The 25,880-nt window shown below is 42.5% G+C and overlaps 1 protein-coding gene across 3 annotated transcripts; it reads right to left on the bottom strand.

Annotated features, from left to right (window-relative positions):
- Positions 1–8,781: 8,781 nt before the first annotated feature.
- SLITRK4 (SLIT and NTRK like family member 4) lies at positions 8,782–22,741 on the bottom strand. Of its 3 annotated transcripts, none has more exons than XM_006060308.4 (2): positions 21,401–22,741; positions 8,782–16,813 (listed from the first exon to the last, which is right to left on the bottom strand). In XM_006060308.4, exon 2 carries the CDS (start codon positions 16,761–16,763, stop codon positions 14,250–14,252), a length of 2,514 nt encoding a protein of 837 aa, XP_006060370.1. In that variant the 5' UTR covers positions 16,764–16,813; positions 21,401–22,741; the 3' UTR covers positions 8,782–14,249. The 3 variants fall into 3 exon arrangements, with proteins under 3 accessions (XP_006060370.1, XP_006060371.1, XP_006060372.1); XM_006060309.4 differs by lacking the exon at positions 21,401–22,741 and adding an exon at positions 20,560–20,792; XM_006060310.4 differs by lacking the exon at positions 21,401–22,741 and adding an exon at positions 20,044–20,464.
- Between the last annotated feature and the right edge of the window lie 3,139 nt (positions 22,742–25,880).

Here is a 25,880-nt window from a genome sequence, read left to right as displayed (position 1 = left end):
GCCAACGAGTGAATCTCCAAGATTTCCTTAGTTGTTCCTCATCTCTGATGGGCCGACACCACTGGCATGAGGCCTCTCAACAAGCAGTGGAGCTAACATCCCATCACAGCTTACCTTGCCCTCTGGCACTGACTCTAGGTGCTCACTTTGACCTCTTGCCCTGGATACCACCCTGCCACCGGCTTTGCTAGTTCCATGCCTTCATCTGGAATCCCAAGTTCTGCTCACTCATCTTTTGCTTCCACTTCACCCAGGGCTCCAGTCCTAATTCTTGTCTCATTTCTCAGACCATCTCCATCTGTAGTGTCTTCTATCAGTGCACAGAGTCCCCCATGCAGCCAGATGTTCTGACATCTGGCTTGAATACAATTCAAGTGGGCCAGGTACCAAAAAAGTCTGGTGAGATAGAACTCACGTCTCTCAGCTGCCTGGGGCATGGCCAGCCGCTCCTTGCCTCTCTTATAGATGCTCATCTCTGTGTTCCCAGGACCCCACAGCCTCCTGGCTTTCTCCCTAGCTGTCTACTTCTGATTTCTCTCTCTCGCTCTCTCTCTCTCTTTTTTTTTTTTTCTTTCCACAGGAGCTTTCTCTTCCAAATGCTATCAACAGTAGAGATTATTACAATGTTGTATAAATAAGAATAACCTGGGAAGCTTTAAAAGGCACATTCTGGGGCCCTGCCCACAGATCCTCACGTGTGAAAAAAGCCCAAGTGTGTGGAGTGTAGCAGGTTCCTCGGGTGATTCTGAAACAGATGGTGCTTAGAGCCTGCTCTCCTTGCTGGGCCTTGTCTTCTTGTTCTGTGACCTTCCATGTCAGTAATGACGGGTCTCAATCCTGCTCTTGGCCTAAGGCTCCCTCACGCTCCTGCTGGACCCAGGCAGCCACCTAGCTGATGACTTGAAGACTTGGAGCCATTTCAAATTTAACATGTTCAAGGTGGAACTCTTACCCTCCTGAAATGTCCCTTCCACAGCCCCTCTCCATAGAAGTCTTCAGCTCAGTGAACTGCCTCTTCCTCAGCCCCTCACCTTGGACTTGCATGTCTGTCGGGAAGGCCTGCAGTCTACATTGAAAGCATTGCTCACAACCATCTACTTCCTTCATTTGGAACAGCTAAGAGCTCCTTCATTTTCTGTCAGTACTACTGTAAGTTCTTCCATGTTGTTTCCTCTGTCACACTCTGCCCCTCCCTAAAACAGTCAGTTCAGTTCAGCCTCAATAAAACAGTCAGTTCAGTTCAGTTGCTCAGTTGTGTCAGACTCTTTGCGACCCCATGGACTGCAGCACGCCAGGTCTCCCTGTCCATCACCAACTCCTGGAGTTTACTCAAACTCATGTCCATTGAGTCGGTGATGCCACCCAATCATCTCATCCTCTGTCATCCCCTTCTCCTCCTGCCCTCAATCTTTCCCAGCATCACGGTCTTTTCAAATGAGTCAGTTCTTCGCATCAGGTGGCCAAAGTATTGGAGTTTCAGCTTCAACATCAGTCCTTCCAATGAACATTCAGGACTGATTTCCTTTAGGATGAAATGGTTGAATCTCTTTGCAGTCCAAGGGACTCTCAAGAGTCTTCTCCAACACCACAATTCAAAAGCTTCAATTCTTCAGCGCTCAGCTTTCTTTATAGTCCAACTGTCACATCCATACATGCTACTGGAAAAACCATAGCCTTGACTAGATGGACCTTTGTTGGCAAAGTAATGGAGCAGCCATGAAGAAATACCACACATCCAAGGTCAGGAGCAGCAGCTGCACTTTGCTGGACCAGCCATGTTGAGATACCCTATGTCCAAGGTCAGAAAAACCCTAGTAAGATGGTATGCACTGTAGCGGCTGTGAGGAGATACCCCATGTCCAAGGGCAAAGGAGAAGCCCGAGCAAGATGGTAGGAGGTGTGAATTCATGTTTAGAATCAAACCCTGTTCCTGCCAGAAACACTCAGAGGGCTCAAACAAACCTTGTGCACACCAGGACCCAGGGACCCCACAGAGACTGAGACAGAACTGTGTTTGAGAGTCTCCTGTGGAGGTACAGGTCAGCAGTGGTCTGCTGCAGGGACAGGGGCTCTGGGTGTGGGTATGGCATGAGTCCTCTTGGAGGAGGTCATGATTAACCCTACTATAGAGCTGCCAGAACTTAACATAGGACTGGGAAACAGACTCATGGAGGGCACAACAGAATCTCGTGCACCAGGACCCAGGAGAAAGGAACAGTGACCCCACAGGAGACTTGCCTGTGAGTGTCCAGGAGTTCCCAATGAATACTTGGATCGGTGGTGGCCTGCTCCAGGTTTGAGGGCATGGACTATAGCAGTACATGCCTGGGATCTTTTGAGGGAGATCACCATTATCTTCATTACCTCCACCATAGTTTGGCTCCAGGTAAATAGCAGGGAGGGAACACAGCTCCACCCATCAACAGAAAATCAGATTAAAGATTTACTGAGCATGGCCCCACCCATCAGAACAAGACCCAGTATCCCCCTCAGTCAGTTTATTCCATCAGGAAGCTTTCATTAGCCTCTTCAGTTCAGTTCAGTCGCTCAATAGTGTCAGACTCTTTGTGACCCCATGAACCGCAGCACTCCAGGCCTCTCTGTCCATCACCAACTCCTGGAGTTTACCCAAACTCATGTCCATTGAGTCAGTGATACCATCCAACCATCTCATCCTCTGTCATCCCCTTCTCCTCCTGCCCCCAATCCCTCTCAACATCAGGGTCTTTTCAAATGAGTCAGCTCTTTGCAGCAGGTGGTCAAAATATTGGAGTTTCAGCTTCAATATCAGTCCTTCCAATGAACACTCAGGATTTATTTCCTTTCAGATGGACTGGTTGGATCTCCTTGCAGTCCAAGGGACTCTCAAGAATCTTCTCCAATACCACAGTTCAAAAGCATCAATGCTTCAGTGCTCAGCTTTCTTTATAGTCCAACTCTCGCGTCCACACATGACTACTGGAAAAACCATAGCCTTGACTAAGATGGACATTTGTTGACAAAGTAATGTCTCTGCTTTTTAATATGCTGTCTAGGGTGGTCATAACTTTCCTTCCAAGGAGTAAGCGTCTTTTAATTTCATGGTTACAGTCACCATCTACAGTGATTTTGGAGCTCCCTAAAAATAAAGTCAGCCACTGTTTATACTGTTTTCCCATCTATTTGCCATAAAGTGATGGGACCGGATGCCATGATCTTAGTTTCGTGAGTGTTGAGCTTTAAGCTAACTTTTTCACTCTCCTCTTTCACTTTCATCAAGAGGCTCTTTAGTTCTTCTTCACTTTCTGCCATAAGGGTGGTGTCATCTGCATATCTGAGGTTAGAGGCCAGACAGACTGAAAACCACCATCACAGAAAACTAACCAATCTAATCACGTGGACCACAGCCTTGTCTAACTCAATGAAACTATGAGCCATGCCATGTAGGGCCACCCAAGATGGACATGTCATGGTGGAGAGGTCTGACAAAATGTGGTCCACTGGAGAAGGGAATGGCAAACCACTTCAGTATTCCTGCTTCGAGAACCCCATGAACAGTATGAAAACAGTCAGTAATTTTGTCCAAATTCAACCTAGTCATGTTACCTGAAAAGAAAGTGAAAGTGAAGTCACTCAGTCTTGTCCCCATGTGACCCCATGGACTATAGCCTACCAGGCTTCTCTATCCATGGGGTTTTCCAGGCAAGAATACTGGAGTGGGTTGCCATTTCCTTCTCCATGTTACCTGAATGCTTTTTCAAACCTTCGTCTACTCCCCAAAGCACCATGCAGTCAGAATCCTAACTGGTCCTTCATAATTTAGCCTGGGGTAGGTTAGGTTAACCCTAACCTCTGGCCTCTGGACAAATCCATCCTACCACTTGTTTTGTTAATTAAGTTTGATTGGAACCCAGCCACACCCATTTGTCTACCTACTGCCTGTGGCTACTTTGAAGCTATGATGGATGGTCCCCAGGCCAATATGAATGTCGTCTGAGTGAATGCCACTGAGGGGACCTTAAGCATGTCTTGGGGTGTAGGTTTAAGTCAGTCTCCCAGTTTGGATGGATGTGAGTTAAAGTAAACTTTACAAATGCTGTGACTGAAGGAAAGCAATGGTGGCCTCATAGTCCACTGCTTGTCACAGGTCTGACATGCTACCCTGTGTCCTAAAGGAGTCTCTTTCTCTACCCTTCAACAATGTCTCTTAGAAATACAAGCACTAGGACTTCCCTGGTGGTCCAGTGCTTAACACTCAGCACTTCCACGGCAGGGTCCATGAGTTTGACACCTGCTCCAGGGAAGATCCTTCATGACGACAGTGTGGCCAAAAAAAAAAAAAAAAAAAAAATTACATAGGCCAGAAGACAGTGAAATGATATGATGTGTCTCTAATGTAAAAAAAAAAAAAATAGATTACCCCCTGGCCCCCTTTCCAAATGCAAGTACCTCTGAGAATTCTGATGTAGTCATGTGCATGTGAATCAGCTGCACTGGGAATTTGGTGTCAAGTAGAAGGAATAAGCTGAAAGAGCATCAGTTTGACTCGGGGTGGAGAGGTTACTCTTAGAGCTCATGGCCCTTGTTGCAGAAGAAGCCTTCTGATTGAGAAGCTGCTAGGCCGGGCAGGCGCCGGGCAGGGTGAAGTGGGGGCGTGCATGGGCACCAAGAGAAGAGAGAGACGAGGCCAGAGGGTCAGTCTGCCTTCCTCTAATAGACATCTTCACATGTCAGCAACAAATCAAATTAAATATTTTTATTCCTTTCCAGTCTTCTCTCTGGGTTTCCTGTAGCTCAGCTGGTAATGCAGACTAGCCTTCTCTACTTACACCCAAAAAATAATTAGGCAGCGGTTATTTATACATTAGAAGTCAAGTATGATTCCCAAGTGTAAAACTGCTCATTTTGAATGAGTTATTAACTAGTACCTGAAGGAATACTCTTTGTGATTAAAGATGTCAGCGAATGCCCAGTAGCCACTTTTAAGGGGGGAGGGCACTTTTAAGGAGGCTTAATGACAAATTCAGAATGGCTGAGTGGTCTTGGATGTACTCAGAATCTTTAAAAACTAACAGTACCGAAAATAAACAAACGGAAGCCTTGAGTCTGGAGGAGTCCCCCCCACCTTTTTCTTTTCTTTTGTTAACAAAACTTTCTCTATAGAATGAAATTCCAAGGAGAATTTCTGAGAGTATTTTTTTTATAGTTCAGATAATTTAAAGTTGCTATTCTGAATAGAGTCTGTTGAGCTATAACCTGAATTTAAATTCTTTGGAATTATTTTCAATTCTAACTAATTGAGGGTAAATAATAAAAAAAAATAGACCCAACTCCAATTAGAGAAGATGATATTACAATCAACTAACCTTTGTGCTCCATTTGCCAAGCTCAAGAAATAACCTCAAAATTGAAACCTAAGATTGAAATAATAAATATAAGCACGTCTTACCATTTCTGGTATGAGGTTGTTACTATAGTGCCATCTTCAGTGCAATGTACAAAGGAAGCTGTTTTTTTTCCTTTGTTAAAAAAAAAAAAAAATCAAGCATCAGAAACTATTCTTTTGAGGATCTCACAACATGAAAATGCTAAAAATGACAGAGAAATTTATGTCTCTTCTAAAGTGATGCTTACTGTCTAACTGGTATTTAGCATTGTGGATTTGTATCTGGCAGGTATCATGCATTAGTAATTAAACTACTATAGGTAAAGTATTTGAATGTTTGGAGCCAAATACATATTTAACTTGCTTTATTAAATGACTTAAGTGTATAAACCAGAGAATCCTTGGATGTGAGAGTTAAGAGTGTTTTCCAAGATCATCTGCTCTAAACTTGCATTCAAATACATTTTCTTGAATGACATCCATCCTCCTTGTCAGAACCATTCAGACTATGGACACTTCCCTGGACAAAGAATTCCGTATTTTGGAATCTAGCTCATTCCAGTTATAGGCTGCTATGAATCCTTATGGAAAATGTCCTTCTGCCACATTGGAATGTTTCCCTGAAGCATCACCCACAGATCCTCACTCTCCTCTCTGGAACTTACAAATAGAACAGTGTAATGGAAATAGCATTATCCTGTGAGTCAGGAGAATCAGGATGTAGACCAGATTGGCCTTCATGTGTTGCTTGACATTGGGCAAGTCACCTTCCTGCTCCAGCCCTAGTTGCTTTTCCAAAAGGAAAGGAATTGGGAAGAAACAATCTGATTTCAATGGGTATGTATGCTCCCATCCTTTTATGGTGGTTCTTAAACATTGAAGATGACTATTCCCCGATAGGCTCTTGGATTAATCCCTTTCTGATGACATTTAAAATGGAATAAAGACTGTTTCAACCCTGTCCTATAGTAAAGACACTATTTAGAAACTAGCTTTCTCCAATGTGTTTGTAGTCAAATGAGTAGGTGAAATCAGATATGCATTTGGGATTAAATACCCAAATTACTGCTCACACATCCTACACTGCAGTACAGTCTAGGCAACCAAGAGTACTGTGCAGTCTGTACAGAGTCCTACTTCTCTCCAAATGGACATATCAAAACCAACAAAAAGTCAACAAGTTCCAAGGAAGGTGATCTCACTGGATGGAATTTTAATGAAACGCCTGTATTTGGGTTCTTTTAAAATCCCTCTTTTCCTAAGGGCATGCTAGTTGTCTTCTTAGTCCTGATGGTTTGATCCAGTTTACAATACACATTTCTGTGGAACTGCTTAGTTACATCTAGAAAAAAAATGCTTTGTGAATTTTCATGGTGAGAACGGATACAGCAGCATTTAAGCAGCTGTGCCAAATCTGAGCAAATGAATATTTTCTGAAAGAGGGTGCAAGGAGAAAATAACAGCATGCTTACGGCAACACATGGCAAACCTGCCTACATGTCAGCAATAATAGACTTCTCGAGTTACTGCAGGGACCCCAGAGTGCAAACTGATTTCTTTGAATCCAGCTCAGGACTGAAAGCCTTGCAGTCCAATTCCGATGCAAGGAAATCTAAATTGTGAGAAATCCGAACGTTGTCCTGTTTCCTGATAACTCACTCTCTCTTCTTATAATTACTTTTGTGTCAGCAAGACTACCTTTGAAATCAATCACTTACTGTACTACATTTTCCATATTTCTCGAAGTTATAAGAAGGAAATGAACAGATAGAAGTGTGATGATTCTTTCTATAAATAACTTGAGTTTCCAGGGTGGAGATTACCCTCCACTTTGACAGGGAGAGCTATGAATAAAACAGCCAGCCAGTAGCTACTGTGGGCTGGAAGATAACTGGTAAATAAAAACAAATGTAGCAATGTGGGAAATACACACAGCAGCGTGATCTCTACTTGTGATAATATTCCACGCTTGAACATGGAATCCTAGGTTTTGTGTGTGTACTGCCACTAACAAGTAAACGACAGTGAAAAAAAAAATCTCCTGAAAGTAGCCCATGCCATAGATGATGCTGGCTTTTTATAACAGCAGAAGAGAAGAATTTCCAGCAGGGAGGACTTGGCAAATGTGACACGTCCTGCGATGGAGCAAGGGGACCCATGGCAGAGACATGGCTTCCTGGGGGTTCTGGCAGAAAATGGCTTCTGAAATATGCACTTGGTAATTTGTACTGAAATACAATTTCTGATAACAAACCAAAAGGCCTAGCAGCTTTTTACCAGAAGATTAGGTACCCAAACATTTGTATCGATTTATTTTGTCCCCTATCAAAATTCATTATATGTAATACACCTGTTTCACCTCCTACTCTCATTAAACACATTTGCTAATTATTATTATTTTTTAACAGCTAGAACTCACCAGGAGGCCCTGACAATCAGTCAGTTCATGATAACAGTTATCCCAGGAAAAAATTTCATGGAGGCTGTAAAGGTAACTAAGTTGTTTTCATTGACCAGCGAATCCTGTAAAAACATGAGTTGTGTTGATACAACCTGGATTTCCTACATATTTAAAAAGAAATAAAGCAGAGAGGGAGAAAGGAGTCTAAGATTTGACATATTTTACCATGAATCTTGTTCAGTAATCAGAGTCTAGTTCTATCTGATAAGCAATATTTTCCTTTTGATACTCATTTGCCCTTATCCTTCTCAAACTTCACTTGGGTAGACAGCTTTTTAGTCAGTCATTTTCAATCTGCTTTTTCTTCTTTTTTTTAAACCTCTGTATGCTAATAATTTTGAGTCAAACCCTCACCCTGGGGTTCTTTACTTTGGATCTAGGGGCCCTTATCTGGCTCTCTGGATAATATTTGTGAAAGGTAGTAATAGATTTGTACCATGGTTAGCTACTTTGCCAATCCATACTGCACTGTACCGTAAGGAAGCTTATAGATTGCAGATGATAATGATGATAAAGTTAACAAATAAGGAAAATCAAAACCAAATCTCAGGACAGTAGACATTACTGAAATCCAAGGAAGTCCTGGGAGATAAACAGGGACTAATTTTTACTACCTATGACACAGTGGTCAGGTTGCAATTTAAAGTGAAGCAAAAACCTGAAAAATTATAATTTGGGGTCTAATACCTACTTTGATTTGAGAAATCTACACATTCAGGGAAGAAACATTGTATTTGTTTACATCAACTAAATAATGCATAATTCACTGTGTGTATATTCCTCTGTGTGAGTGTGTGCGTGTGTGTTTGCATGTGTAGGTAGGTAGACCTGGCCTATTGTATAAACTAATGGAACAATGGCATAATCTAAAAACCAGATCATTTGCATTTCTTTTTGATGTTGAGCTTTACTAATGTCACACTAATAAACACACTGAATGGTTACAAACATGACCTATAAGAAAAGACTTTTATTAGTGAAAACAGCATTAAAATTATCGAATATCAACTCCAGAATTTTACCACAATGGTTCAGTTTACATGGAACAATGATGGAAACATACATTGTAAAACTCAGCGAAGGAACAGACCTCACTATCACTTTCGAAGGCTGTCATGAGCAGTTAGCAGTGTATGACACGAGCTAGTATAGAAATAGATTGTTCATGAACTTCAGATGACTATTTCCTTCCTATAGTTAATTTGAAAGTGATATTATATATTTCTTATTACATATTTAGACCATCTCTCTGAAGGCCATATTCATGAGCTTTTTAAGTTCAACAAGGAATTTCTCATATTTGATGTATTATTGAATCACCAGAGTTTCTATTTAGCCAGCGTATACAAAAGCACACTAAGGTGGAAGCCTGAGTAATTCTTTCTTGGTTCTGGGTACTACAGTCAGCAGATCTAGTAATTATGATTTAATGAAACATTTGAATCTTTTTATTCTCAGTGGCAATTATTTGGCTCAAAGTATTCAAGTGGTTGTCTCAGAGCCTTCCCTCATTTTCCCTCTGAAGACATAGGCAACAACAGGCTAAAAATAATTTTTAAAGAACTAAAAAGTCATAGAGTTTCATACAAGATGGACAATGCAGCTTTCCTTCCTTGAGTAACCTCTCTAAAATGCAATCTTTTCAACCAGTGGGAAGTAAAACAAATGCAATTCAAAATTGGACTAAGATCCGTTTTGTACAGAATAAACTATTAAAATGTATTTAGCTTCCCATTTGCTTTTAACAAAAGACAGAGTCCCTGGCAAATCTGAAATTGAGGGTTAACAATTGAACTTGAGATCTGTTGCTAGTGATTCCCGATAAATGAAGCCACAAACAGGATATTTTAGTTCAGCCCATCCGATCATAGTGACTAATAGACTGAGCATTTGAAATGAGGCTAAACCTTTGATACCCCTTGTCTACATAACTGAGTGGGTTGGACCCAAACCACTGTGCTCACTGTGAAAAAAAGAACTAAAATAGGTCTCTCCGTCACGTGATGCATTTCCCGTGACACACAAAACATTTTGTCCAAAAGTACTCATAACATGCTATCTATATTGCTCAGGTCTTCAGCATAGCTGGTTATAAAGCCAGGCCACAGAAACGTTAATGTTCTCTGTATCCCTCTGTCTTTCTATCTCTTCCTGAAAGAAAACACTTTATTGGCCAGTTTATAATCTTTGGGGCCTTCAAATAATGCAATTGGTTCATTTTTCTCAATCAAATGATGGACTGATGATTTTGGTCATCTTTGAAAGAACCAAATAAAAGTCAAAACCAATCCCAGAAATGGGTAACTAACCAATCAAGCTGGCCATAGATGATAGAGGACCCTGTATTTTCTAAAAGTATTGAAACAGATAAAGATTGAACGTTAATATTTGCTTATCTGCAATTATGTCCGATTCCAACTGATTCAAGGCAATGGGGAAGAATCAAATCGTGTTGACCTTGGCCCTGTCTGGCTCTTCTCCAAAGAGAATGCCAGTGGAAAGGAACTCAAATTGCAAAGATGTTAGAAAGGAAAAGCATCTCTTAACACAGATTTAGCAATTAAGTTGAATACAAATAGCATTCGAAAGCTCTGTGTCTTAACCACAAATCTGGGTGAAAAGATCAATTTGATTACTGCTTTATTTCTTCTGAAAAATAATGGAAAGATAAATATATTTAACAAAGTGTGGCTTCAGAAATACCTTTGTAGCAAACAATTTTATTAAGACTTTCATAAAAATGGCATTTAATAAAGTCTTCTAATACCTTGATGCTATTAAAAGCAAATAAAAGATTAAAACAGTTCCTTTCTGTGATTTACATTAGCTTTTATAGCATTATTTGATTTTTGTCTTAGAAACTAACGTAAATAATAATAATCAAATCAGGGTAAAAACAATACAATGCATTTTCTTTACTTTATTTCAAAATAGTGATTATAAATACATTCTTCATATATTTTCTCCCCAGCTCTTTGGATGCGACAATAACACAAAAAAATAATAACTCACTGTGCTCATTTCATACAATGTCAATGTACAAATCATGCAAAGGATATAGATTAATATTACTGCCATACATTTCTAGATGTCTTATTATTTCTTCAATACCTGTTGATGTTACTCATGAGGCCATGCCCTGTATAATGTATGCATCCTTGTGGCTTAAAGAAATTAACTGTTTTTCTAAAAGCAATGAAAGAAAGCTGGTCTTGAAATGATTTTCTAATTAATATATTTATTCAGTTTATTTTTCAGAATGGAAAACTAAATACAGAATACAAATTGCCTTATAGACTGGAATCACTGTATTCTAATAGCTGCTTTCTCATAAAATTACACAAAGATTTCCTTTTAAAGAATTGAATCATCTTTATTGATTTCATAAAAAAATAATTAAAACTTGGTTTATATTCCACAGACATATTATCCCCACCCCTTTACCGATTTCATATGATCTAATTTCCTCTGCCACCATTCTAACAGAGTCCAAGTACATGATACAATGCCAAGAAGCCCATGATGTGTCAGACCACATTAGACATGAGCACTTCTTGGATTTTTTAGATTTGAATTAAATTCTACTAAAAACGCTGTACCAACATATAGATCTTTCCTTAAGGAGTTAAACTAACATCAAGGTTATAGTTGAAACCAACAAATTGTAGATAACAGTATTTTAACTGCTCTGGTACTCAAATCAAAACTTATGCCTAACTACATTATCATAAAATGTACAAGTAGAACTAATGAGAGACAGGTGTAACATTGTATACATTGCGTAATGTAGGCACAAAGACTTTAGTTCAGGGAAAGAGATCAGCCTTAACCAAGGATTTGTTACTGTCATTCACTTATAAGTAGAACTTCCAAATAACCACATACATTAAAATTACTTTTTTTTTTTTTTTGGAAAAGGTGAACATTTATTCCTTTCAGCAGAAGAGTATGAGATAGCCAATATGCTACAGCAAGCTTCAAGATGGAGGCAGGTACTCTTGCCTTTGACAACTGCAAAAACCTTGAAACCTCTTCAAACTATCAACACACTGAATAAAAGGCATCATCCCAATGACCTCTTATCCCCAGCTCATAAATAGAGCTTTCCGGTTCCTCCTATGAGCATCTACTTAAGAGTCCTCAAGTCAAACTTTATTGACAGGATAAACTAAAACACTTTCTTTGCAGCCTTTGCGTCTTTATCCTGTCAGTACACATTAGGAGCCCTTTAATCCATGGATGCATGCAAGCATGGTAATGGCATATTAAAAGTTCTTATGAAATTGTAGATGCAAACAGGCTGTTGGGCACACATCTTCATGTCTTTTCTTTCAAGATCAGAAAGCAAGTATTTGTTTATATATTTTTAATATTCATATAAAGTATTCACAGACATTGTCATGAAAATTAAAATTACACATTAAAGTTTTAAGAGCACCAGCACATACATATGGAGACAATTTTTTTTGCTATTTAAAAAAAAATCTCCAAATACTCTATATGTATGCATGTACACCCAAACACACACATACACACAAACACCTCCAAGAATGCCAAGTTGTTTGTTTGCTTTTTTTTAATCTTGCAACAAACACATAAAGCCCTGGAATTAGTCATTAATAAAGAGACTGCTGTTACAACTTTAATCATAATATCATTTTAGAAGCTGCACCAAAATACCTGCCACTTGAAATTCATGAAGAATGCCTATATTTTACCTTCTTGGTCATCTTACTGATCAATACAGTAATTATAAGAGATGGAGCACGAATAATATACATATGCAGGTAGGCCAAGAAGGCAATGTTTCAGGATGTCCCTTTGCTAATTGGGAGAACCTAAAAATATTAAAATATCTCCCATGGTCAAGTGCTCCCTTCCTTTGACCAATTTTGACTTAGAAGTTAACAGCACAAGCAAACACAGTGGCATATCATTTGTACTTGCAGACTGTGAACTCATCTGAGACCAATGAAAGCATTTTACAGTGTGGCTTTCATAGCCGCGGATTACCATGATGTTTACTGTTCTACTTGATTATCTGATAGTAGTCAGAATGATGAAAGAACAGGATATGATGCATACAAGATATAACTATTAACCTTATTCATTATTTTTTAAATATTCGTAGTGAAAACTATTTGAATTCAGCTCATAGAATCCTGAAAAGCAAGACAAGTGATGGCAAATAATTGCCTCAGACACAGTCTATAAAACTAAGGAACCTATTTTAAAATGCACGGTTGGTAACAAATCTGAAGATAATATGCTAAATTCTCAATGATAGCACAGAACTATTTTTTTATTTTTGTTTTTTTGTGTTTTTTTTGTTTTTGTTTTTAAATGATACCTGATCACAATGTCCAAAATATTTCTGTACACATAAGCTTCAGTTTCAGTTTGGTATATTTTTGCTGTCTAAATGTATACTATTGATAAATTCCCTGTGATCAGGAAAACAAGTCAGGCATATTAAATACAGATTAAGGAGTACATATTTTCCTATTTAGTATACAAAGTACTTCATAAATATGAATTATGTTACAAAAATAGCTTTGGGTGCGCTCACACGGTAAGCACTTTGCTAATTTTGGACAACCTTTAAGGATTGTGGGTATTTCACATAACTGAGAACAAACTCTAATATTAGTTGAATTTGAGCCATGTTTAATTCTGATAAACATCACGTATTTCTTCAGATCACCACAAACGCTAGGTAACTCACGTTTATTTTTTTTTCTCTTTTAGGTTTTATGTCTAGACAGGTAATGCTTAAAGTGTTCAAATTTATTTTATAGTTATGTAATGCATGGTATATTTTAAACAAATATTTGCACAATTTAACATTATAAATCCAGCGGTTTCAAGATGCAGGCCATAAAGTTTACCGATTTACAAATACTGTCGAATGTTCTTTCTTGGCATGCTTTTTTTTTTTTTTTTTTTTTACTTTTCAGAGAATCTTTACACAAAGTTGTTACAATGCCACAAATCAAAAGGAGTATTCCAGTTCCACCAACTGAATCTACGTGCAAGATGAAGGACCCAGCTGAGGTACAAACACTGGTACCAGTTTTCTTGAGTTTGTTTTACAGAGCACAAAGAGACGAAGGTTTTGCATTGGGGTACAAAACAGATTTGCCTCTTGAGGTTAAATTCAGTGAATTATGTATATAAAGCATCCCTTTGGCAATAGAGTTTGCAGTATCCCCACAGGACTCCACAGTATAGGTTTTATGTAGTAAAATCTATTAAGGAAATTCTCTTCTACGGGACACATCTTTGCAGCTACAGTTAATGAGACACCCTTGGAAACACCTGTCTCTATGCCTATTGATAATATAGTATTTGGAAGTGAGAAGTCAACAAAAGGCACTTTCATCATTAAATAAATGTCCTCTGTGGGAAGTAAGATTGCATGACCTAGATCTTGTTCAAAGCTGTCTGCTCTTCAAGGACCTGTAGGTAGTCGGGGGAACTCTGGAGTTTTGCCTTCAGTTCAAAGTACTCGCTGCTCTTCCTTTGCTCCACAACAATTTTGCTGTGGTTGCCGCCTATCAGTGACTTCTTGTTTTTTTTGTCTTGTTTCTCTGGATAGCGGATCTCGAAGCCACTGACGCCTATGCTATTGTACTCCTTTTTGCTTTCGAGAAAATTCTGAATAAACACATTGGAATCCCTGCTCGGGAATAATTCATCCAGCTCATCGATGGTGCTTAGTCTCTTCCTGGTATCCACGTGCAATACATCTTTTTCCTTGTCAGTGACATTTCTCATCATGACTTTCTGGCCTGGAGGATCAGAAAACATGAACCCGGTTTCAGATTCTTTCAGGCTGCAGGTGTGGCTCTTGCTCATCTGTTCTATGGTTTGTGGAATGAATGCTTCCGTGCCCAGGCCGTCTTTTTTGTTGGTTTTGTGGTCATGTTTTCTCAGCTGCAACTGCATGGAACCGCACTCGGGGTTCCCCAGGCCTTCGTGCTTCACTGTGGGTTTCTTGTTTCGTCTCAGCACAAAAACAAGAAGGCAAAAAGCTACAAACACAGTTAAGATAAGGACCACTAAGATACTTAGGATCAAAATGGACAGAGGCACTGGACCACCAGGAGGACTTCGAATGGGCCCCAGGGGGGTAGTGAAAGTAATGGCAGGTGCAGGGCTCGTGAATGGCGCCGATGGCTTGTTTAAGAGCTTGGGACACAAGATTTCGTTTTTGAGGGACTTCAGTTCGATGTTGGCAAACTGCACAGGTGTCTCGCACTTCAGTTCTTTCATGACAATCCCATCGTTCAGCTTCTCCAGCCACAGCTTTAATGCCACCAAGTCACAAGTGCAGTCCCATGGGTTGCCCTCCAGGTCGATCTGAGTAAGAGCCTGCAGCTGATCCAGGACACCACTGACAGGCAGATACATAAACTTGTTGTTCCTCAGGTTCAGTCTAGCGAGGGGTGCTCCCGAGAAAATGTACACGGGCAGGCTCTTTAAGAGATTATTGTTTAAGTACAGCAGCTGCAAGTTTGGCATTGAGTCAAAGGTGCCCGCTAAGATTTCCTTAATTAAGTTGTATTCCAAATATAAATACTGCAAGTTATGAAGGCCTGAAAAGATCTCGGGATAGAGTCTCTCGATCTGATTGCCGTTGAGATAAAGCCGGCGTAGATTCGTGAGGTTTCGGAATACGTCCCCCTTGATTGCGGTAATCTGATTGCTGCCTAAATGGAGTAGATCCAGTCCCTCGAACTCGGTGAAATCGGAGATGTCCACGTCTTTGATGCTGTTGCCATTGACGTGCAACTTCTTGGCATTTAACGGTTTTGGTATCAGCTCTGACATGGACTGGATGTTTTTCTCTTGGCAGTTGACACTCAGTCCCAGATCAGAAGGGTGGGTTTTGCAGAAGCAAGGTGCCGGACAAGGTGTAAGAGGAGGCACCCTGGTTTGGTAAGACACTATCTGGCTGAGATTGCGGTTCGAGAGGGCTTTGCCGGCCACGATTCCAGAGATCTTGGACGGATTTGTTGTTTTCGGTGCTTTGGTCACTAACCTGTGTAAAGATGTTTGGGTGGTGTGACCGTTCGGGGTGGTGTAGCCATTTTCCAGCTGAGACGGAGGCAGGATTCGCACGTCAAAATCACTGCCTGTGCCCATGGGGCATAATTCCTGCTTGTTGGTTTCTTTTAAAAGTCTTCCGTATAAGTCACTGGGCGTTTCACAGATAGCTTCACCTATGTAAATGTTATATGGCATATTCTCCAGCCAAGCTTTTAAAGGCAATAGATCACAGCTACAGTTCCAAGGGTTATCTTCCAGTTGCAATTCGACCACACGGCCTATGTGTTCCAGAACTCCGATATAGGGGAGCTTCTGGATTCTGTTCCCTCGGATATCCAGATGAGTCAAAGATGCAAATCGGAAAATATTATCAGGAAGAAAGGAAATCAGATTGTCATTAAGAATGAGAACTTTCAGTTTGTGGAGCTTATTGAAGGCTCCCCGTTCAATATACTTGATTAAATTGTAGTCAGCCTGGAGATACTCCAAGTTCTCAATGCCAAGGAAAGTGTCAGCCCGGAGAATCTTTAATTCATTGTTGTTCAAGTGCAACTGCTTTAATGCACTGAGCCCAAGGAAGGCTCCTCCCTCAATGTTCTGCAGTTTATTATTTCCCAGCTGCAGGGACACTGCGTGTGAAAAATTCAAGAATGTGTTTGGGTAGAGGATATTTAAAAAATTGTTTTGGAAATTGAGGTGATAAAAATTGGACCAAGGGGGTTTCAGCTGATTTGGCCTGTAGACTGAAACCTTCTCACAGTTGACATACAGCACATTCTCAACTGACACGCAGGAACACACATTGCAAATTTCCACCGATATGTCAGAATCTGCATTTGTCGAAGAAATCAGGGCTGACAAAATCAGAAAGAGCCAAAGAAACATCTTCTTGCAATCAGCAAACAACTTTATGCTTCTGAATAAAGAGAAATAATCTAAAAAATAAAAAGAAAACATTTTTTTCAATGATTGTTACTTGAAAAAGAATTTGTGCTTAAATCCTACCACAGTGAACACATGGCTGTAATCATTAGCTTTGTATTTTTAAGACACCCAAAACTTCAGGTATTCTCACTCAGTCCAACAAGAACCACCAAAAATACCATACATTTTATTTCTGTGCCGGTAGTTGATACAAAGTTTACATGTGCAGAACACACAACAAACAACAGAAAAAAAAAAAAAAAGATTGCTCATCATGGTTTAACCTGAACAATTTGAAAATAGCATTTTTAAAAAAAAAAAACTTGGACCACCAAATTCTACCCTTGAACTCAGACCTCAAGCTTTTATTGGTAACTCTAATGACTGACTCCAGAACATCAACTATACCACATAGTGTTAGCACCAGGAAGGAATTTCTATCTGTAAATGTCTACTCTCAACGCTTCAGCTTGGTAAGAAGCCAGGCAGAGGAGATATTAGGGCCTTGGGTTCCATGAAGGATGGCGATGGGAGTACTGAGTGGCTGCAGAGGGAATGGTCAAAAGATCAAGGTGGAAGAAACCCTGGAAAGATACGTGCCTGAGCTTCAGCCCAGAGGTAAGCACATTGCCATGAATCAGTTCACTCCTGTACACTGCTCTACACTGTGTTTAACACACACACACACACATGACCCTGAGAGGGTTTAGCAAAATAACCAAGTAGGAAATGGCCTAATTTGAGTATCAGGTAAATAAACAGTATCCAGTTTCCTGTCAGTCATCTCCCAAACAGGGGAGGAAAAAAGACTTTTTTGTCTTTGGGTCCCAGAAAGCAGGAAAGAAACCTGCTTGCCCTGTACTGATTACCTGATGTCCAGACAGCCTCCCCACTCCCCCAGAACTGGCTTTCCTGCCTCCCTGACACTCTCCCATTCTTCTGTGTGCCATCTGAACCCAGGGCCGACTGACACTTGGCTCAGATACCGATCTCCTTCACTTGGACCACAGACTGCCACTGCTGAGGAAGAGGGGTTCACACACTACAGTCCCTGGAAGGCTTTATCTGCAGCGCCAGATACATTTAGCACAGCCAATGTCTGCCCTCAAAGTCATCAGTCCCCAAATACCTCACTCCAAATATTACCACCCCCTGTCCCTGTCTACAAACAAACCAAGAATCACTTAGTCGAGTTTCAAGCTTGGCAAATTAACCCGTGGCTACCAATTCCGTCCACACTGTATGCATGTACAAATATATGTGATGCTTCATGGAAAAGATTAAAAGGAACAGCAAGCACTGTGCATTTTACCAATGCAGTTTTACTCATGTGAGCCTCCTCCATCTCAAATGGGAAGCTGTCCGGAATTTCAATATGGTTACCATCAAATATTAATTAAATAAATCAATTACTCAGGAATACACAAGGAGAAGAATGATACAAAGAGAGAAGTGACACACAAAAACTCCTTTGTTTATTTTGCCCGCGAGGAATCAGCTAGTGGCAAAACCGAACGTGCCTCAAGGTAGACAATTCCTTAGCCAGTGACCCACGAAGATTTGCATTTTGAGTAGTTTGGTTCAGAATACAGCCAGCACTGCCCAGATGCTCCTTGGCTGCCATATAGATGAGCATTTCCTCAGTTCACTGCGATAGCTTAATTGGCAGTGCAAAAAGAAGTCATAATTTCAAAGTATGACATCATTCAAACTAACTTTCATTGTAAAATCAAAATCTCACATGCTTTCTTGGCCTTCCTACAGATCTGGTTTTCAACAGCTACTCTGTTTCCCTAGAGTCATTTCTTGTTACTACCCCCCACCCAGCACTGCCCCCAACCCCAAAGAAATATAAAGCAACCAAACCAAACCAAAAACCTGAACACCTGAATTCAGTACAAAACAAAAGAACAAGGAGCATGAACAGACCTGAAATTGCATAAGGAGCTGTCCCCCTTGCAATTTCTACTTTAAGTAGCAATGGGGAGTGCGGGGCGGGGAGGAGCGCAAGGACAAGCTAGAAGTTCCCAAACGCAGCTCCAGTGAAACAGTAGCTGCAGGCGGCTGGAGGATCAAGCAAGGGAGAAGGGGAGTAGAGCAGCCAAGGAGAGAAGGGAAGAGGGACCGAAAGGGAAAGAGACCATGGAGAAGTGGAGAGATTAAGAAAAAAAGCTAGGAGAAAGGATCTTCCCCCTCCAAAAAAAAAGGGGGGGGGGCGCTGAAGGGGCAATGAATGTAAGCGAAAGAAACCTCATATTCACATAGTACCACTAAAACCTGTACATTTTACAATGGGGGGGGGGAGGCAAAAAGGAAAAAGCAAATCCACAAAGTGTGAACTGAGTACCAAAAGCCATCTCTCAGGGTTACAAGGGCGGTCCGTATCCTTATCCACCACTCCGTCTCTCGCTCTCCCTGCCCCGCAAGACACCCGGCTCCCACGGCCGGCAAGAACTGCACAAACCTAGCCTTACCACAAATCCGGCATCCACCGGAGCGCCACGCCTGGCGCTCCGCTTTGCGCGGAGGGACCGGGCCTGCAGGGGGCCGACGACCGGGGAGGGTGGGCCGAGGTGGCTCCCCGGGAACTGGCCCGGGAAACCTCCGCCTTGCCTGCCTGGGGCGCGCGCGAGGGGGCGGGGGGCTCCGCGGAGAGACGCTGTCCACACCGCCCCCGGTGCGCTACCTCGGGCCGCCAGCGACGCGGCTGGAGGGGCCGCCGGCGATGGCGCGTACCGCAATGTTTTGCCGCATCTCGGTGCCCAGGTCCGGCATGCAGCCCCCTCCCGGGTCCCGGGCCCGAGCGGCGGCCTCGTGGGCCGTGCAGCAGAGGCGGGGACCGCTCGGGATGTCGCGGGGGCCTTCAGACCCGCTGCGCACACATCTCTCCGCGCGCTCCCGTCCCACCGGGGGCAGCTGCCGGAGTTTCCGTTGGCCTCTAATAGACCCAGGCGTGCGGTGGTTGAGGGGGAAGAGGTGGCCAGCTCGGGCCACGAGGGTGATAGCTACCGGGGCGTCACTGGCCCGTTAGCCACAGGCACAGTGACCCCGTGGCTCCTTGGCCGATAGCGGCGGCCTAGGCTCCCCCTTGCGCGCCCACCCCTACCCCACACCCCCCCCATGCCGGCCAGCCACAGAATGCTGCTGTCACCAAGCCAGAAATCAGCTCAACATTTGGGCATCTTGCAAACTCGCGCTGCCAGCGCTTGCCCGGCTTTGCAGGGTTTTTGGAGTTACCCACCGGCTTCTCTCGTATTCCCTGTCTTGCGGGATGCCAGAAATCTCCAATTAGCTTGCGGGCCACTGCCCGGAGCCCTAGATCCAGGTCCGCCTAGAGTGCCTGCGAGGGGGTCGAAAAAAAGCCCAGCCCGGCTCAGCGGCCCCGACAGCCCACATCACCGTAGACCAGGACACTTTCCCAGTAGCCCCAGCCGCCCGGGGGCGGGGGGGGTGGTGGCAACGATGCTAAGGACACCGGACTCTTTCGGTCCTCGGGGACTTGCGACCGCGCGTTGGGCAGGCAAGCCGGGAGCGCGCGGCAGCGGGGTGGTAGCCACTACGGCCGCTTTGGCCACTCAGCTCGCTCCAAACCAACACGACCCAAACTAAAAATAAGAAGCTACCTGCCCCCCTCCACATGCACGCGCGCGCGCGCACACACATAGACACACACTCACGCGCGCGCGCGCGCTGCCGAGCCGAGCTGGGGAAAGAGGCAGCGCGTGTCTGTGCAGCCCCAAGCTGGAAATTCACCCACCTCCGGACCCCGGCGGCTCTCGCCAGACCCGCCGCGCCGCGATCCGCGCTGCAGTTTCCGCGATGGTCTCTACGTGATCCGGGCTGGAGCTCCTCGGCGCCCGCTCGCCCGTCAAACACAGCGAGCAGCCCTCGCAAGCGAGCAGGCGGGCAGCGGCGCGCACGCGCGCACCCAGCCAGACACCGCGCGCGTACCCAGCACCTCGCACACCGGCTGCACCTTCACATACAAGCGCCGAATCCTCGCCCCCGGCCCCCGCACCCCCCCAACCCTCGGGCACTCACGCAGCCCTCCCTTCCGACACTGAAGCACCTCGACCCCCGCACATTCCCGAGGCCTCCCCTAAACCCCCACCCAGACACCCACCCTTGATTCCTCTTCTACCCCCACGCCGGGAAAGACAGCGCACTTTCCTCCCCGCATGCCCCCTTTTTTTCCCTAAAACACCCCCTAGGGAGGAGCGACCCCTATCCTCACGCATAGAGACCCCAGTCGCCTAACGCGGGCGCGCTAGCCTCCATCTCCCCACCACATACACGCACACTCCAGTCCTTTCTCCTCCCCCAGTCCCCTAAGAACCAAGGCACACACGCACGCACACACACACACACAACCGGGGCGTTCCTTTGAGCGAGCCACCAACAATCCCGGCAAAGCCCAAGAAACAGCGGAGAGCCTGGGGGAAGGCAGGGGGTCAAGGGAGGTAGATAGGGGCGTCGAGTCTACGCGAATTGAATCATTCCAGGATCGAGGTGTGTGTGGGGGGGGGGGGCGGTGAGTCAACAACAATGACATTCAAAGGCAACAATCGCACTTGGGCTTTGTATCCCGGGTACGGTACCTTTTGCTAATTGTCACCCTGCAGAACAGAGGGCTCCGGGAATACTTCTTCAGTCGCGGGCGATCCTGGATGGAGCCTTCTCTGGACCAGTTTCCTGGGAGCCAGTAGTGTTCTCACTCCTCCTACCTGTCTGCGCGTAAGGGGCTGGGGGCTTTAAGGCAAAAGTGTGAAGCTTTAGCCCAAAGTGAGACTGTTTGGTGGATTTAGGAGACGCGTTAGTTCTCCGCACCTCAGAACCCTGCGAACCTTCGGTGTGGAACCGGTTACGAGGGGTTGATTAAGGGGTGGGAAGAGGGGATAGGGGAGAGGAAAGAGGTGTGGGACTGAGAGAGATGCCGCACTTGCGACCAAAAGAAGAAGAAGAAGAAGAAGAAAAAAAAAAACTGCTTTGGCTACTGAGCATGCCCAGTTCCCAGCTCAAGCCCTATAAGGGAGGCATTGTGTGCAATCCACTTCTCCGGGCTTTGGTGGTGACCGGGAGGGGACTTTGGTTAGGGGAGGGTGGCGGTGAATGGGAGACTTTTGGGAAGGGGAACAAGGTTTGGAGTTTGGGGGCTGCGCGGAAGGGTCTGGTAAGAAAAAAAGGAAAGAGACCTCTGGGATACCTCGGGGAGACAGGAAAGGAGATAAAATGGACTAAGAAAAGTCACTTCAGTAGCCCCGTCATTGTCGTGTCTATACCAGAGAGGCTTTAGGATTGAATCTCAGCTATCCGGAGGTTGCAAACAGAGCGTGTGGACGGGCCAGGCCCCATTTGTTGCTGCTGCCACAGGAGGTTAGGGCTGTCTTGAGGCCGGGCGAACGTGTAAACCAGTTTCATGCAGATTGGTAATTCAGTTAATAAGCTTAGAAAGCAAGCACTGGAACTTGTGGGGCGGGGGCGGGAGTAGGGGGAGAGACGGTATTTCAAATACCTGGCTTTCCTAACCAGTAAAGGCTAAAATGGTAGTTATTCTCCCCTTCCCCCAACCTTGCAGTTTTTGTAGATGCTCCTCGGCTAAGAAAAACAATTCTCTCTCTCTCTCTTTACTTTGTGTCGGTGGAAATAAACTGGCTTTAGGTAAATAGAGCTAAGTTATAAATGGGAACTATCTCCCCAGGACCTTTCAGGTAATACTGCAGGGGCGATGTCTTCAGGACCCAGGTTCTGCCTAGTCCACTTATTCACATTGCAGTAGCTCCACCCACAAGACGATATAACCAGTACCCAGAAATGCTTTTGCTTAAAAATGAGAAACTCTTTAAAACTAGCAATAGCTTTGAAACCAGAATTTGGCCGTCTGCCTGAACTCCTACAGTTAAACATTTACCATAATTGGTTGATGTTTAAAGGCCTCAAATCTAGACCAAAAAACCCAATGAGCAAAGAATTTATTACATTATTTGTGGATACTCTCCTACCTTCTGTATTATCAGTAAGATCTATTCATATATATTTCAATTTTTTCATTTTTGTCATTTCTTGGAGACTGCCTTAGTGATATAGTCATGCAAATGTTTGTTGGACATGGCCTGTATATACAGATGCACATACACTGTTTAAGTGAATATTTAAACAGATATGGATATAAAGGCATATTTCTTTATGACCTTGATAAATGTTGTATCTTTCATGAAGAACCCTTTCTCCACCCCCACTCTCCATTACCCTTAAACTTTTCATCTTCTTCTCTTTTAAAAACAACCTGGAAGTAGAAATTGAGTGGGCAGCAAAGGTAAAATGTACTATATTTAATAGTAAAATCTATTATGAAATAGCCTGGCTTAAGAAAACAATGAAGGATCCATCCAGAACAATATATGCACTTGTACAGCTCTTCTTAGTAAGGTGAAATTTGTTTCCTCCATAGGTAACAGCTGCAGTACATTGAAAAATCCCTCTACTGTTGTACATTTGAACAAAATAGATCCTGCTAATTAAGAACTCACATTTACATTATATTGTATAATGCAATTTGAAAGTGGTAATGTATACCAAAACAGGTTGGCATTTATTCTAGATGCAAAGGATTCAGGAAGCTACAGTATATTTTATCAGGATGGGGGAATTGTTTATCCTTTACTATAAATGTTAACAAGATTCAATAGAATGAGTAAAAAATTTTACCTGAAAATATGCACATTCCAAGTCCTGTGATAGCTGAAAGGCCAGATTTGGACAGTAAATATCAGATGACTTAAATGTCTATCTTTATTTAACTTCAGAAACTGTTCTGAGAGTCAACTATATTTGACTGCAATAACTGTGGAATGTTCTTTTTCATATATGTATGGAGACAGAAGTCTGAAAACAAGTATAACTAGAACATCAATAAATTACAGTCAATAATAGTACTAGGAACTTATGGGTGACTAATATCCAGCTTATTAAAATGAATGCTTTAATATAAAATAGTTGGCTGTTTAAAAATGATAAAGGGGATACTCATAAGAATAATATAGAAGTAACAGCTTCCATGCCTTCTGCTTTTTTTTGCTTTTAGAATAGTTAAAAAACCCAGTCGTTTAGCCCTGCAGTCTCTTTTCTGTCTCCTAGAACTACATATGATAGACATATAGGACAATGGTAAACTAAGGGGAATTTCTAGCTTCTAGGAAGTAAATATATAAATAAATAAATAAACAAACGTGTTAAGAAAACTCCAGTACTATTTATGGCAATTGGAATGAAAAACAAAATTGATGTTCTTCCCAAAATATATGAATGCAAATATTGTGAGACAGATTTGTAATCGCCTCATAGTTTTCCCAAATGTTGCACCATACTTAATCTTGGCTTTGCAAAGATATAACTGGAACTATAGAACTATGCTGACATATCGTGTCTCCCTCCTTCAAGGCAAATAAACAACTGCACCAGAAATTTCATCAAGCTCCTGGATATCCTTAATTTCAAAGGCATTTTAGTCAAATACTTCTAACCAAAAATGATTAGAACACCAATAAAACTGGGCCCTATTTAGTCGTCTTTCAATGTCATTGTTTTCCTCATTTATTCTGCCTTGTCTTGCTGCTATTTAAAATCAAACAAACCTTCATTTTGGTATCTAGGTATCAGTAGATCATTTGGTGTGTTTTCATTTCAAAAGTGTGTTTATATTCTGGCAGTTGAAAAAAATGGTGAATTTAGCATTTCTCTGAGTGGAATCTAAGAAAGTTCTAGTTGTTTAGTCACTAGGTCCTTTCTGACTATTTGCAACCCCATGGACTGCAGCACCCCAGGCTCCTCTGTCCTCCACTATCTCCCCAAGTTTACTCAAATTCATGTCCACTGAATCAGTGATACTATCTAACCATTTCATCTTTTGCCACCCACTTCTCCTTTTGCCTTCAATCTTTCCAAGCATCAGGGTATTTTCCAATGAATCAGCTCTTCGTATCAGGTGGCCAAAGTATTAGAGCTTCAGCTTCAGCATCAGTCTTTCCAATGAATATTCAGGGTTGATTTCCTTTAGGGTTGACTGGTTTGATCTTCTTGCTGTCCAAGGGACTCTCAGTAGTCCTCTCCAGCACCACAATTAAAAAGTATCAATTCTTCGGTGCTCCGCCTTCTTTATAATCCAACTCTCACATCTGTATGTGACTACTGGAAAACCATAGCTTTGACTATAAGGACTTTGGTCGACAAAGTGATGTCTCTGCTTTTTAATAGGCTGTCTAGGTTTGTCGTAGCTTTCCTTCCAAGGAGCCAGAGTCTTTTAATTTCATGGATTCAGTCACCATCTGCAGTGATTTTGGAGCCCCCAAAATAAAGTCTATCACTGTTTCCATTATGTCCCCATCTATTTGCCATGAAGGAGTGGGACTAGATGCCATGGTCTTAATTTTTTGAATGTTGAGTTTTAAGCCAGCTTTTTCACTCTCCTCGTTTACTTTCATCAGGAGGCTCTTTAGTTCCTCTTTGCTTTCTGCCATTAGAGTGGTATCATCTGCATATCTGAGGTTGTTGCTGTTTCTCCCAGTTATCTTGAGTTCAGCTTGTGATTCATCCAGCCTGGCATTTCGCATGGTATACTCTGTATGTAAGTTAAATAAGCAGGGTGAAAATATACAGCCTTGTGGTACTCTTTTCCCAGTTTTGAGCCAGTCAGTTTTCCATGTCCAGTTCTAGAAGGTTCTATTAAAGGATGTTAATAATCTGAGAAGAGATTTTTGTAATCAACTAAGTTCAGAAGACCCTTGATTCTATAAAGCTAAACATTTTTTTAACTTTAGAGTTTCTCAGCAAATTCCATGTGAAAAATTAATTCTGACTTACAAGAGAAAAGGGATAGAGCATGTAGCATTTCTCAAACTTATTTGACAGTAAAAACCTTTTTTTTTTTTTCCTTTTGGATCACATACACTTTGAGAAATCTTGTACTACTTGTGTAACTTTTCAAATTTTATAGAATTTTGGAGCTGAAAGGAAGCTTTCAAATCATAATCTAATCCATACTACAGTAGCTGCTACTGAGTCCCTCTTCTAAGCCATGTTGCC

This window comes from Bubalus bubalis, chromosome X, assembly GCF_019923935.1.
Source record: "Bubalus bubalis isolate 160015118507 breed Murrah chromosome X, NDDB_SH_1, whole genome shotgun sequence".
In the NCBI taxonomy this organism is placed as follows: Eukaryota; Metazoa; Chordata; class Mammalia; order Artiodactyla; family Bovidae; genus Bubalus; species Bubalus bubalis.
The sequence above is the reverse complement of the archived record's forward strand: the minus strand, read 5'-3'. Positions and strand labels throughout refer to the sequence as shown.